The sequence below is a fragment of the Myripristis murdjan genome, chromosome 24 (genome assembly GCF_902150065.1).
Source record: "Myripristis murdjan chromosome 24, fMyrMur1.1, whole genome shotgun sequence".
In the NCBI taxonomy this organism is placed as follows: domain Eukaryota; kingdom Metazoa; phylum Chordata; class Actinopteri; order Holocentriformes; family Holocentridae; genus Myripristis; species Myripristis murdjan.
In genome coordinates this window covers 27,099,521-27,114,359 of record NC_044003.1, presented here as the reverse complement: position 1 = coordinate 27,114,359, position 14,839 = coordinate 27,099,521, and the positions used below count along the sequence as shown (strand labels likewise).

At 41.6% G+C, this 14,839-nt stretch overlaps 1 protein-coding gene across 1 annotated transcript; it reads left to right on the top strand.

Annotated features, from left to right (window-relative positions):
- Positions 1-253: 253 nt before the first annotated feature.
- Positions 254-8,599, top strand: arv1 (ARV1 homolog, fatty acid homeostasis modulator). Its single transcript, XM_030047814.1, has 5 exons — positions 254-408; positions 2,566-2,685; positions 2,974-3,127; positions 3,215-3,439; positions 6,118-8,599. The coding sequence occupies exons 1-5, from the start codon at positions 313-315 to the stop codon at positions 6,243-6,245; spliced, it is 723 nt and encodes a 240-aa protein (XP_029903674.1). The 5' UTR covers positions 254-312; the 3' UTR covers positions 6,246-8,599.
- The last annotated feature ends 6,240 nt before the right edge of the window (positions 8,600-14,839 follow it).

The window sequence follows — 14,839 nt, the reverse complement described above, 5'->3', positions numbered from 1 at the left end:
TGCTTGAACAATGGCAATTGGTGGCGATATTCAACCAAAAATAAGGGGAAAAAAACTCAAATGATCCCTCATACATTCCCTGTATTCTAACAATTTCTAGTGAATTAAATTAAGGTGAACTTAAACTATTCTTCATTTTGCCCCCTGGAGGCAACCCGAGGACACCTGGGGTTCCCCGGACCTCACTTTGCCACCTCTCCAGAAGCGGAAGCCTTGTTCTTTTATTGTGAAGGTAAACTCATTTCCCTGTGCTCTTCCTGTCGCAGTGTTTGGGTTGCTTGTTGCTCTCACTACCGGGCAGCTGAAGGCAGGATGGATACGGGAGGTTTCAGGTGTATCGAGTGTAACGAGGAGGCGGCGGAGCTGCACCGGGATTACAGGAACGGCATCCTGAAGCTCACCATATGTGTACGTGACCCTCAGCTTTGTGGCTTGTGTGTGTGTGTGTGTGTGTGTGTGTGTGTGTGTGTGTGTGTGTGTGTGTGTGTGTGTGTGTGTGTGTGTGTGTGTGTGTGTGTGTGTGTGTGTGTGTGTGTGTGGCGATACGAGACGTTGTGCAGGCTCACAACATGTCACCTAGCTAGCTCTCACAGGTTTGTCACTCTCATGTCAGTTAAACCAAATAATTCAAGAGATATTAGCACGAGACGTCGCTTAGTGGCGCTTGAGCCCAAATGGTGCCCAGTGTGGAGCAGGGGGCTCAGTTGTCATTGTTTTGAATGGGGTTACCACTCCTCCATTTACGGCTTATTCAAGAGGTTCGTGTCCCAGCCAGGTGGTGTAGTGCTGTCCCTCTCTTGGTCCAGTTAGTTTTACTGGTTTGTTACCGGTGTTCAGCCGTGCCCAGTGACACACATGGCAGATTAATGTGTCCTTGTTGGTCGCCAAATGTACTCAACTAAGACCTTTTAGGAAGCATTCAGGTTCACTGTTCAACAGTACTGTGCAAAAGTTTTAGGCAAGTGTGAAAAAAAATGCTGCAAAGTTAGTGAGTTTATTTTTATCAATCAACAAAATGTAAAGTGAGTGAACAGAAGAGAGAGCTAGATCAAATCAGTATTTGGTGTGACCGCCCTTTGCCTTCAAAACAGCATCAATTCTTCTAGGTACTCTTGCACAAAGTGAGGAATTTTGTAGGATTATAGTCAGGTGTATGATTAACCATTTATACCAAATGGGTGAAAGTCCTACTTACTTTCTACTTTCTACTTCTACTTTCTGTATATTCTTATTCAGCTAAGTGTGTGGTTGTATGGCTCTCATACAGTGTGTGTGTGTCTATAACACTGTGCTTTTCATCTCCCTGTTCAACATATAATAAACACTTACAGTCAGGTAACTCTCTGTTGCCCTAGAGGTCCAAATTATCACTGTGTTAGCACCCGATTCTTTTGTTGAATGCCCAAGGACAGACCGGAGTCAATCATCAGCTCTCAGATATAATTTATTTGGTCACATATAAAGCAAGACAGCGCTGGTTTCAAAATGACAGAGCTCTCGCCGGATCTCTATCAGGATGAACCCCAATATTAGGAAATGGTGCACATTTATCTTCTTGGGCTGGGCCTGCCCCGTATATACACTACTCACAAAAAGTTAGGGATATTTGGCTGTTGGGTGAAATCTATGGAAAATATAAAAAGTTCACACTACAGTGATATTATATCATGAAAGTAGGGCATTTAAGTAGAAGCATACACTGGTGATTTCCTCATCTCAAACAATTTCTTGAAACAAAAGCCAACAACAGTGGTGGATATACCACAACAAAAAATGTCAGTCTCAATAACTTGTCATGTGCCCTTGAGCATCAATTACAGCTTGACAACGACGTCTCATGCTGTTCACAAGTGGACTTATTGTCTGCTGAGGCATGGCATCCCACTCTTCTTGAAGGGCGGCCCTCAGGACATTGAGGTTCTGGGGTACAGAGCTCCAAGCCTCTACACGGCGACTCAGCTGATCCCATAGCTTTTCTATGGGATGCAGGTCTGGAGAAAGTGCAGGCCACTCCATTTGAGGTACCCCAGTCTCCAGCAGCCATTCCCTAATGATACGACCTCGATGAGCTGGAGCATCAAACACCTGATGTGAATTTTGCCGTTAAACTCCTTGTTAGAGAACAGCAACTTGTGCAAAAAGTACTGAAACATTGAACAGTTGGACATGTGCATTCAAAAGTTTACAGAAGGTCACATTAAGTTCACCTGTAAAGGTTATAATGCATTTTAGGTTCATCCTGAAATTTCACCCGAAAGCCGAATATCCCTAACTTTTTGTGAGTAGTGTAGGTTGGACTAACACGCAACCGAGTATAATTGGCCAGTTACCTGGTCATGGACAGGCCAACCAGTGTCCATGCCTTGTTGCTGGAATGTGCGATGCTAGTGTGTGGATGTTGACTGGGCGTGTATCTAATGCAATAGACCTAACAAACAAGATGGAGAAAATATGTCTGGCTCCAGCTTTATCTGCCCTCTGCTAGCAGTCAAACTGTCAAACATCAAGTGTAAGTATCAAGTTGATGTTGCCTGTGTGTGTGTGTGTGTCCTGTTGTTCCTGCAGGAGTTCTGCCAGAAGCCAGTGGACAGATACATTGAATATGACCCAGTTATCATCCTGATCGACGTCATTCTGTGCAAGACTCAGGCCTTCAGACACATTCTGTTCAACACAAGTCTAAATGTGAGTAAGCAAAAGTTGTGACTGTCTTGCTCACATGCACGTAGTTTTTTTTTTTTTTTTTTAAATCTAAGTCTGCTTTTGTTTTCTGAATGCATACATGTTCATGTTCAGGTTTCTTACCGTGCCATGTGGTGGACATAAGTGTTGGTGCTGTGCTCTACACTCTGTGCTACACACTATGTTATGTTATGTTTTTTTTTTTTTGTTTTTTTTTAAACCATCTTGTTCAGCCCCAATGTGTGTTTGCATATGTTCAGGCTGTGTGTTTGTCCTCCTTCATCTGTCCAGATCCACTGGAAGCTGTGTGTGTTCTGCCTGCTGTGTGAGGCCTACTTCAGATGGTCTCTGCTCCAGGGCTCTGAGCAGAGCAGTGACCCCGCCGACATCATTAGGTACACCAAAGAATGGGACTTCTACGGCATGTTTGGGTTGGCTGCCCTGGGTAAGATGCGTACACATTGTAGCAGTTGATGTACCCGCTTGCCGCCACGTGGTTCGTGATCAGTGACTGGTGTGTTGTGTCCTGTAGAGCTGTGGGCGTTCTGCAGCGGTGTGCTCTGGTTCCTTTGGGTGGCGGTGGGTGCCCTGCAGGGTGAGAAGCTGGATTTCAGGCTGCTGCTCAGAGCGCTGCTGCTGTCCTGCTACGGCAAGGTCCTCCTCATCCCCGCTGTCATCTGGGAGCACGACTACACCCCGCTCTGCCTGGGCCTCATCAAGCTGCTCGTCCTCACCTCCAACTCACAGGCCATCAGAGGTAGGAGAATGTGGCTCTTTAATCGTGTTGGTTTGCTGTAGGGATTAATATGAGAGCTTCTTAAAGGCATAATTCACCCATTTAGAAAAAGATGGTATTTCACTTCTCCCCCCAGCTGTTCTGTAGGACAGTAGTGGTGCTATCTTCCTCTCATTGTTACTGAGTGCTGGATACTGGCTGGATGCTCCAAATGCTAACTGTTAGCCTCCTGCCATTGAGGTGGACTTCCCCCCAGCTAACATTCATAAAAATAAGCAGTCTAATGATGTCACCTGTAAGCAGAAGTAAGACAACATGCCCTTGTCATTGTAATTTATTGACTGGTCGGTAAATGGTTGATAAGCTCATCATAAAATAAACTGTAAAAGTGGACGAGCACTAACTTCACAAATAGACTGACAAACTTATGTGAACAATAACAAGAACAAACCAGGACATGTGATTAAATCTGTTTTGATTTTTCAATTATCATAATTCCAGCTGCTAGCCATTACTGATATCTAACAGCAACTTGAAAAAGAGACCAGTTATCTTGGTATTTGGTTACTGCCAAACATTTAGGACCATGTGGTCCATAATTAGTGTTTTGGAGGGGATATAAAAGGGGAAAAAAAACAACTAGAGTTTGTTTTACTGCCCTATCTGCTCTGTGAACACGTAAACTTACAATTATGCAACTCCTGGTCAGAGCAAGTCTAAAATTTGAACAATAGACTTGCCTCCACACAAAACTTTTGAGATTACAGTGATGGGTTTAATTTGAGGTAGCATTTTGTGGCACCAGCAGGTGGCACCCCTCCCCCTGTGCTACTGGCAGCCGTACCAGTATGGAAGTAATCCATTATATACAGTAACAGAGAGAGGAGTTGTAGTTCTTGTTTCAGTGGCTTTATACCACTGGATACATGAATGTGTCAGGCCCTGTGGATTTGGCTGCCAGCCAGTGATCCGTCAACAATGAAGGTGCTGTGATTCATGGTTCATGGTTGAACGCTTTGATGATGGGTTTCTGTAAGTCATGTTAATAAAGATCAAATGCCAGCATATGTGAAGCCAAAAGTTCTACCTGAGTAGTAAGTCTATACTTTGCTTGTTGCTTTAATTTGTGCTTTCTAGAGAGTATCTGACAAGCTAAGAATTGCAGGGATCTGTAACACCATATTTTAAAGCGCCCAAGCCCCTTTGGTGCATAGCCGCCCTTGTATTTGTTCCTTTTTAGTCTTATTATTGTTCTGCCATTGTGTGCAAATTTTCCACCTGGTTTCCATATTCTAAAACTTAAAATGGTCACACTTATCAAGGGCATGTGATCAGGGCATGTGCGATGGTCAACCCTCTGATGCCTCTAGTAGTGCTATGCTAGGTGGCACCATAGTTCAATTTTGAAATTTCACACATTCAGCGAGTTCTCGCAGCTACGCCTTTTGTCTGAAATTTGCCAAATTTGAGAACACATATTCTTTAGTTCGCACTTAACAATTTCCCTCTTTTCCATAAATATTGGATTTGCTTTTTTCCCAAAGCATTTTTTTCACTCCTTCTGCAGTGTTTGACACATGATGTTGTGGATCTTTCAGAATTGCAAGGGAAATGATAATGTAACAGTTTGAATTATAGCATAAACTTTCACCAAAAAAGCTAATAAGGTTGAAGATGCTATAAACCTGTTTTCCAGTTCAGTGGGTTCTGGTCAGTGCGTTTTCCTCCTATGGGCCAAGACCAGTGGTCAGCATCAAACCAGCCATAGCAGGTTAACTGATGGTGTCATCGGGCATTATCGCAAGAACAGTAACTTTTAGACTGGCGAATCATTCATTGGTTTTTTGTGTGTGTGTGTTTGTGTGCTTTTTATTATTATTTATTTATGCCATAACATTTCTCAAGAACTGAACAAATCACCAGGTTTTGCTTGTTCTCAGTGATATCACAATTCTTTATGGCCACTGCCATGTTTGTGTACTTGTAAAGGTGTCATCAGAAAATTTGTAGCATGGCCAATCAGGCATCTCATATAGATTCTGATTAAATCTTTGCCATGGGAAAGCAGTTCCACACCTCAGGAACCACCATGTAATTAAAAAATGTGGGAGTGGTGATTCATGGGCTAATAAATTCACAAAAGTTTGTTTGATTATTATGAAACTTAATGAGGCTATCAATATGGTGTTTATCAGCATGTGTGCACCAGTGTCATGACTTAGATCCATAGGGGGCACCAGAAATACCAAAAGTTTAGATCTCATAATAGGCTTGACCATATCTGCTTAAACTTGGTATACGTGCCACCGGGGAGTGTATAATTCTGAAGTCCAGATTTGGTCAAAATCATAATTGTGTTTGTCATTTGAAAGTAAGAATAAATTTGCTGAGATATTACTTGATTAATAAAAAAAGGGTCTTAGTAATCAATTAAATTCAGCAGATTTGCTATAGAAAGTGTGGTAGTGGCACCAAAGTTGCCATAACCTTAGCAAGGAATGCCACAGAGGCTTAGTTCCACTTGTGTCTTTCCCACACACACTAGTTGTCAGGATAGCCAAGTGTCTCTGAATGAAGGCAGATGTTTCACACACCCTGTGCTAAGCAGAAAGCCATTATGGCTGAGGAAAAACATGTGTTTGAAACCTCACACACTTCTGCCCTTTGGTCTTCTGTCCTGTCCATCTGTCATCCTGCAGTGATCCTGAACAGCAGCAGACGTCTGTCGCTGATGGCGGTGTGTGTGGGTCTGCTGGCAGAGGCCTGCGTGGTCCAGGCCTGTGAGAAGCTTCCCTTGAGCATCCAGGACTTCTTGACATTTGAGTGACCACGTCCACTCCATCATCAGACTGAGACAAAGATCGATGAGCTCAGGGACTGGCCAGTGGCTGGGAGCACTGCAGCTGACCTCCAGACTGAGCTGAACTCGGTTGTTTTGGCAGAGCCAGGCTAGTTGTGAAGATCTTTTTACACAGTGGGCCTCAAAACAAAAAATCAAGGCTTAAACTGGGACTTCCTTATGTTTATTTTTGTATAATTTCAGTGATATATTTGGTGCTAAGCACCCATTGCTTTGTTGTGTTTGCACTACACCTCCCGCAGATCACCTGTCAATCAAACAGTATGTCCAGTACTATTACGTCTTTTTCTTTGGATTTTCTGGGGATGAAGTTTGAGTTTCTGTAGGTGGTGCTCTTTTATTTATTTTGTTTAGCTATGGTGGCTATCACTGCTCATGCGAAATACCCATTCTTCCTCTTGTCTGTATATAAACAAATCTGAAACTTAAATGCACCACTTCCTGTGTGCCAAGGATTTTTTCCAGGACGGACCCTCCTGACTCCAGGTGTTAACAACATCGAGCATAAAAGATGTTGAATCCCGATAGTGTCACAGCATTCAGCAATAAAATTGTCATTACCCGATATCAAGACTGAACTGTCAGCTCGATACACTCCGTCTCCACAATTGCTCAGAAATTTTTAAAGTGAATGTGTGACTCACGAGTCTGCTTTAATAAAACTTTTTATTTTGACATGAAATAGCAAGAAGATACAGGTGTTACTACTGAGCTAATTAAGGTTCTGGTTCATTTAAATGTAGCAGAGCCTTTCCATTGAGCTGGCATGAAGAATAGCAGGGTGCTGGCTCTGTTAGGCTGAAACTGAATGTCTTAGTAAAGTTGCTAATCACCTTTGTCCCCCAGGCAAGTGAATTTGTGCAGGTTTCAAAGGGTTCATTCTGCTGGTTGTGAAGATTGCAGGCTGAGTTTCATGAGTGTTGAGGCTTTTAGGTTTCTGCTGAGGGAGGAGACAGAGAGAGGAAACCTCTCTGGTTAAAAAAAAAAAAAAATTCATTCGTTCAAAGATGAGATGAGATGTTTAAAAAGCATAAACAGTGCTGTATATGAGAAAAAAACAATACCTTACGAAATAGCCTGTTACCAGCCGTTGAAGAAAAATGGGAGTTACTTTATAAAGGACATACATTATACAGGAGTTTAGGGACTTTTTGTATTTATTTACTTAATATATGCATTTTATTTTTTATTAAAAGAAAAGTATGACTACATATCTGGGGCACATTGATGTTTATATGTGTGTATGTGTGTTCCTGCACGTTGGAGTGGGTTAACTTTTGAAAAACTCCACCTCTTGCCACTGGAATGCAGAGTGAGTGTGTAAACAGAGCGATGCTCACTCAGGAAACCAAATGGTCTAATGAGGCACATGTCTGTGGAATGACGAGTATTTACCACACTGGCCGATAAAGCAGTAACTGACTGAGCCGCAGCCGGTCCCCAGGAGTCTCTGCAGGAGTCACAGCATTATTTAACTCCTGCAGAAAAGACATTCAGTATTTGTCTGTGAAGACAGTCAGCTGCTCCAGTCGAGGCCTCACGTTACAGTCAGTCGTGAGGAGAGGTGAGCACTGAACGTATTTAAGGCTGCGTCATTGAAGGTGCTGTGTGTATCATTTTAGCCTTTGAAACCTGAGCAAATTCACTTGATTTTGTCCCTAAGATATGATATATTTGAATTTAAATTACAAGAAAATTACCACAAAATCACAACAAAGTTACCTGAAAATCTGTATTTAGAATGACAAGTAAATTACCATCAAGTTGCCACCAGAAAAAATAAAAAACTAACTAAATAAATAAAAATCAAAATAAAAGCCCAGTCACAGTCTCCTGGGATTCAAACATTTAAGCCTGCATTTGGGTTTGTGAATTAATGCAGGGAACATGAATGAAATTCATATTTATTATAATGCAAGTACAAAAAACAGATCATGTGTTTAACAAGCTTGATCAAGATCATTGTACAAAAGATTTCTTTTACAAATTGTTTCATGTCAGATACAATATCCTGAGGATCCTTTGTCATATTCATATCAGTTTTTACTGTATGTCTCATTTTTGCCTCCATGTTTTCTTTTTCTTTTACTCCATGTTTTTACTTTTTTACAGATGCTTAATAGAAAATAATGTGGAGCAACCAGTTTCTATTGTTGTCCTATCCTGACCATTTGGCTGCTTTGATCAGTTATATAAGAGTGACGGTGAGTGAGTTTGTCATGAAGTGCAGAGGCTCACTGGAGAAATGCTGTTAACAGGAGCAATCTGGACATATTGCTATAAAAACTGGAAAATAAAACATCTGTATTTTTGTAGAACCACTCGGATTCATCTTTCTGATCTTAGAAAGCTCTTGGCGATGAAAATCCATCTTGCCTGTCCGTGTGTGTGTGTGTGTGTGTGTGCGCTCCCTGCACACGTGCCGACAGGTTACTGCAGGCCTGTGAAGAGCTCAGCTCCCAGGAATGTTACAGTGTCCTCGCCCTTAACAACACTCTGACTACACATGGAGGAATCACCATACGTATGAGTGACGTCTGATTTTCTTTTCAGCATCAATCTCAGCAGGTGTGTTGCTGAGGAGCCAAGCGAGGGCAGTGTCGACTTTGATGAACGGTTGTCCAGAAAATCAAAGGACAAGCACACACATACAGTTCAGTGGAGGCGGGGGTGGGGGTCCGGTCATCAGGAAGGGGCAGGGGAGGAGCACAGTATACACACACACACACTGGCCATCTCTCCATTCACACTTACAGATGGTGTATTGCTGAGAAGCCAGGGAAGTGCAGTGTCGACTGTACTCACACGCACGCACACACACACACACACACACACACACACACACACACACACACACACAGTTTCCACTGTACATACATGCGCATGGACATTCTGCCTGTCCTTGTCCTTCTCCACAACCTTGCATCCAATCAACTTAACACTTGGTGTGTGTATTGCTGAGGACCCGAGGAAGCACAGTGTTGTGTGTGAAGTTGTTTGGGACGTGCAGTTCTCCAGGGGCATCTTTCTAGTTTCAGAGAGCCCACAGAGATAGCAACTAACTATAATGAATCAACATTGGAATTGGCCCTGAAGCATTTAAATCTTGAACGTATTTTTCGACTTGTACTCATGTTTTCCTCTCCGTCTTTAATTCTCTTACATGCAACAGTTGAAACAGTTGAAATTCAGCTCCACATGTGAGTGGTTAGTTTAGGTTTTTGCGTGTAGCTTGCTCCCTCAGTGTTTGATTCTCACTGATATGAGAGTCCTGTGAACAACCCCCCCCCCCCCCTCCCCAGAGAGTTTCTAAATCTGCAATCCAGGAAGTGCTGGTCCATCACTGTGGTGTGCAGTGGCTTAATCTGAGACTGACTAATCAGATTACTGGAACAGCAGTCACCTCACAGCCATTAACCCTGACCGGACCGGTGCAAACAGGACTGGACAAACCGAGTGCAGCCTGAGACAAAACTAGAGGATGAGGTTGCAGAAGGGCTTTGTTTTCATTTTGGGGGCTCCTGGATGTGGAGAAACTCTTTTGAAGGGGGAGCTGTGACACCCCTCTGCACCCCAACTGGCCTTGCAGTGGCAGTGCAAGAGCCTCTGGGTGGTTTATGGACTAAATTGGTTTAATTGTGCTCAACTTCACAGTGTAGATAAAAAGCATGGAGCCTGTCTCCTGGGAGAGGCTTATATTGTCACCACACCTGTTAGGCTGGTGCTCACCATGCCCTCTTTTGTGCTTTGCCTCTGATACTCCACCCCTAGATTTTAACCATAAGTTATTCATATATTAAGGTAAAACACCTATCAAATTTTTGGGACGATTATGGATGTTTCAGAGCAACAACACGACACAACGATGGCACTCAAAATTTGTGCTGTTTGTGGATCTAAGTTTTATTCCAGGCTTGAAGGAGCACTGTCCTTGCCTGTCCCTCCCCTCCAGCCCCCCTGTTGTCCTCCGTTCTACTTCCATAGAATTATGTTGTTGTAATGCTGGTGCACTAACAGGAAGGACATCAAACAAACGGGGATGATTGGGACGTTTTAAAAACTACTGGCATGCGAGTAGACAACCTCAGGAGAGCTTTAAATCAACTTCCTGTGTAACTTCCTGCCTCAACCTGTTTGGTCATGCAAGAGAACATCAATAGTCATCCCCCTAATATCATCACAAAATAGCAAGATCTAGGTGAAAGTCAAAATAAATGGCTGCACACTGAAGTGACTTTACTGTAGTTTATCGGGAGCAAACAACGGGTTTTGCTTGTTGCATTAGCCAAACTGAGGATCCAACAAGCGAAACATGCTGCAAAACTAACATCCGTGTGCACTCGATAATTGTATGTGCATTTTAGTTTTGGAAAGTGACACTTTCCAAAAGTGATGCTAAATCTCCTTTGAGTGGATTAGTGTGCTTATTTTTGGGAATGATAGTCTCAGTAATGGAAAAGCCTCACATGGCCGGGTCAAATATATTCTGTTTTTATTGCTGCACCAACACAGAAGAAGGTTTCCCCCTCTCAAGTATTCAACACGACTAACTTTTGCCTTCAAATATTAGTCATGAATAGGCGTACGGTGCAAGATAATGACGAAAGCTGCACAAAAACTCTATTTTAGAGTCTGACGCACATACAACAGCCCACTAGGTAGCTTTTCTCAAACCGAGGTCAGCAGCACTGCAGTGTACTTTTCTCAGAATTCACCACTTGATAGGAGTGTGTTTTATGTCTGACTGGGATCCACAGCTGGAGTGAATTTACTTAATCTGAGTTCCAGGCTGAAACTGTTTAAAGCCCTTGATATCAGCAAGAGAATAGTGAAATATTCAGTTATATCTTATATGACGTAACGTTATGAATTTGTGTATGGAAAGAACAGGAGGTGGACAAAATTCCTCTGCTGTCTCATTAATGATTGATATACACAGTATGACACAAGGCAAGATAGCACCACACCAAACTAGTCAGTACAGTTTAACATGCAAGCACACACACACAAACACACACATACACAAAGACACACCTCAAGCCTGAGGCAGGACTACAGGTAATAAAATTTAGATTCATACTGTCACGTTACATATAACACTGGCAGCTTGAGCCCTAAAATATCAATACTGGTCTTGCAAAACCTGCATCACTTGACACACACACACAGACACACACATACACATACACACACACATACAGCCTTGTGGAAAGAGAGTGATGTGCACCTTGGATTTGCTCTCAGTAAAGATTATGTTAATCTGCTTTAATCTCCTAACACATACTCAGACGGTCACAACAGGACCAAAGTGCGCACACACACACACACACACACACACACACACACACACATACACACACACACACACACACACACACACACACACACCACACAGTGAGAGAGACAGAGAGGGAGGGAGAGAGAGAGAGAGTGTCTCTTTTATGGTTAGATCTATATAGGGGAGACTGGGGATGATAGAAACACTTTTTGTTTGAGCGAGTGTAACTCAGTAGTTCTTTGTGCTAGAGATCTCAAATCTCAAATTTTGACATGTGGTACCCATATTTGTCTGCTATAAATGACATACACTTGGACTTCTACTACACCATCACAGATTATGTAAATTAATGTCAAATACAAAGAGGTATGTTGTGTGGCGATGATATGATAGTTACATTAAACTTATGGTGCTTATGTATGCGGATGATACTATCACCATGGCTTCAACAAAGGAAGGACTTCAAAAAGGGATTGATTTAATGTGTCTTTTTTGCAAGAAATGGAAATTAACTATAAACAGTAATAAAACTAAAGTTACAATATTTGGCCACTGTAAAGTTGATGTTGAAAAGTATCAGTCCCTCTGTAATGGTGAGGAGCTAGAAATTGTACATAGTTTTAAATATTTAGGAATACTTTTCAACCACAATGGGTCTTTCAAACTTGCTATTGAGGATTTCTATAAACGGGCTTCAAGAGCTATGTTTTCCTTATTGTGTAAATGTAGGAAGTTTGATTTACCAATAGATATTAGATTAGAGCTTTTTGATAGGCTGGTGACGCCAGTAATGCTGTATGCTTGTGAGGTATGGGGATTCGAGAAGGTAGACATCTTAGAGAAATTACACTTGAAATTTCTCAAGTATATTTTGAAAGTTAAAATGTCCACTTGTAATAATATGATTTATGGCGAACTTGGAAGATACCCTTTATGTGTTGACATCGAAAAAAGAATTATTGGCTATTGGGGGAGTTTAGTGATGGGGAAGGAAACAAAGATCAGCAGGGTGATGTATAACTGTCTATTTAATTTATATATTAATGATTTATATGTATCACCGTGGATTTCCTTTGTTAAGCAAATATTAGATGAATGCGGTTTTTCTTATGTTTGGTCAGACCAGAGTTGTGATAACATTAAATGGCTGAAGATGGCAGTTGAGCAGAGGTTAAAGGATCAGTTTGTGCAGAAATGGCATTATGAACTACAGAATATGTCCTCATGTGATATGATTTATATTGTGAATTTAAAGAAGTTTTTAAGTTTGAAAAATATTTACTCTGTGAAAATAAGAAGTATAGTCAGGCCATCTGTAATCTCTGAACTTCTAATAATAAACACAACACTTCTAATAAACACCTAAGCATCCAACTTGTACACTAAAGCATTTAATGTAAAGTTAATAAACATTGGCAAAAAACCTATTGCCTCTCAATAGGTTTTTTGCAAGTCTTTATTCCAAAAGTAGTGGGATCAGCATCAACCTTCAAAAACCCAAACAGTTCAATCCCTAGCTACTATAGCTGAGATCGTCTTGCTCCACTCTCCACTTGTTTGTGTACCAAACCAGTGTAACTTGTTTCACAAAAACACTCACTAAACAACATCATCTAACATGACTTCCATCTGAGGGAACAGAAGTGAAAATAGAACATTTCTGGCAAAGTTCATCCCATCCAATTACTGGCACTAATTGAGTAGAGAGAACACTAATTAATGTGAATGATAAAAAAAAAAAAAAGAAAAAAGAAAGAAAAAAGGAATCTTTGTAATATGCTCACAATTTACATGGAAGAGTGTGGTTAAGAAATAAAAAAGGACATGCTGCCTTAATTACATTCAAATTAAGCTTTCATATCTACTATGAGTGTCAGGCATAACATGTTTTACACCAAAATGATTCAGTTCAGTTGAAGCACTGCATCTTGCACATCAGCACAAAGGATCATCAAGCATTTATCAAGCAAAAAAACATATTGCTATTGGCCTTCAAAAACCCAAATCAGCAAGCAGTGTGTGAAGATGTTGGACATTATACAGTGTATGACATTTATGCATTTAAACATCAAATGATTTCCTATGTTGTTTTAAAAAAAAAAAAAATACTCAAGGTCTCTATGTTTACAGACCACTTCAAGGACCATGCTGGTGACTTTGAATGTCTGGCCCATTCACCACAGTTTACCCACATTTTACATGACAACAAACCATTTTGCAAATCATGCGGGGGCACTTAAGATTGGTGGCATGATGGAAAGAATGGCTGGCTAAAAGGAAGGGGAAATTATATCAAAGGAGTTCTAAAACAGGACCGCTTGCTCACTTCGGGAGAGGATCACATATGGCAGAAACATGAAGTATGTGCATTCTGTAGATAGTGTGCTAAACATGAAAAATCACTGGTATGGGTCTTTAGTGCTGGATTAGTGTTTCAGACTGCTAGTCCGTTTCTCTTCGGGGGATTACTGTTTATCATGTCTGCACAGATTTTTGCACAGAATTTTCATACATAACCTTTTCCCTTGTTGGGGGGATTTTGCACTGTGACAGGACTACATAGATTTACAGTTTTTAGCCTACATGCTACAGGCGGCTGCAACAGGCTCTATAAAGGCTCAGTCGACCTCAGCCAACAGCAGCAGAAACATGGAGTGGACAGTAGTATTGCCTGTCTTGCCTTTAGCCACCTGTTTTTCCTCATAGCTTCATTGGTTTGGACTGCATTGATAAGTTCATAAAGCATTGCTGGAGTGCAATTTGTAAGTGGACTGTCACAGAGGACAAAAATCTAAGGGCATGCTTCAATTAGCAGTAACATCAAACGGGCAGAAAAGATGCACATGGAATTCATTTGTTAGTCTGTTGCATGACCCACTTCTCTAATCTCACTGGGAGTTTCCTGTATTAAAATGTAGACACTGTCATCATCAGTAATTGATCTGAACCCCCCATCCCCATCATCAAGAGCTGGTACATCAAAGCCCTCACATGCTGCAATAACCATCAATTAAGAGCGGAACTGTGTTAACATGGCAGCTGTGCAACAACAAAATGCAAATTGGTGCATTTAGATGCAGGTCAGGGCGTGAAGCTTCCAGGAAAAGAAAAAAACAAAACAAAAACTGGGGCAGCAGAGTGGAGCAAGACGATCTCAGCTATGGTGGCTCGGGGTTGACCTAAATGGGGTTTTGAAGGTTGATGCTGACGCCACTACTTTTGGAATGAAGCTGGGAGTGAAATTATATAGAGCAGCTTTAAATGTAATGATATTCCTAAATCC

Bases quoted from the DNA above. Each gene is read 5' to 3' on its own strand.
- arv1 (XM_030047814.1), top strand. From the start codon at position 313: ATGGATACGGGAGGTTTCAGGTGTATCGAGTGTAACGAGGAGGCGGCG. The intron at 409-2,565 runs GTACGTGACCCT...TTGTTCCTGCAG, and splicing joins TCCTGAAGCTCACCATATGT to GAGTTCTGCCAGAAGCCAGT. The intron at 3,440-6,117 runs GTAGGAGAATGT...GTCATCCTGCAG, and splicing joins CAACTCACAGGCCATCAGAG to TGATCCTGAACAGCAGCAGA.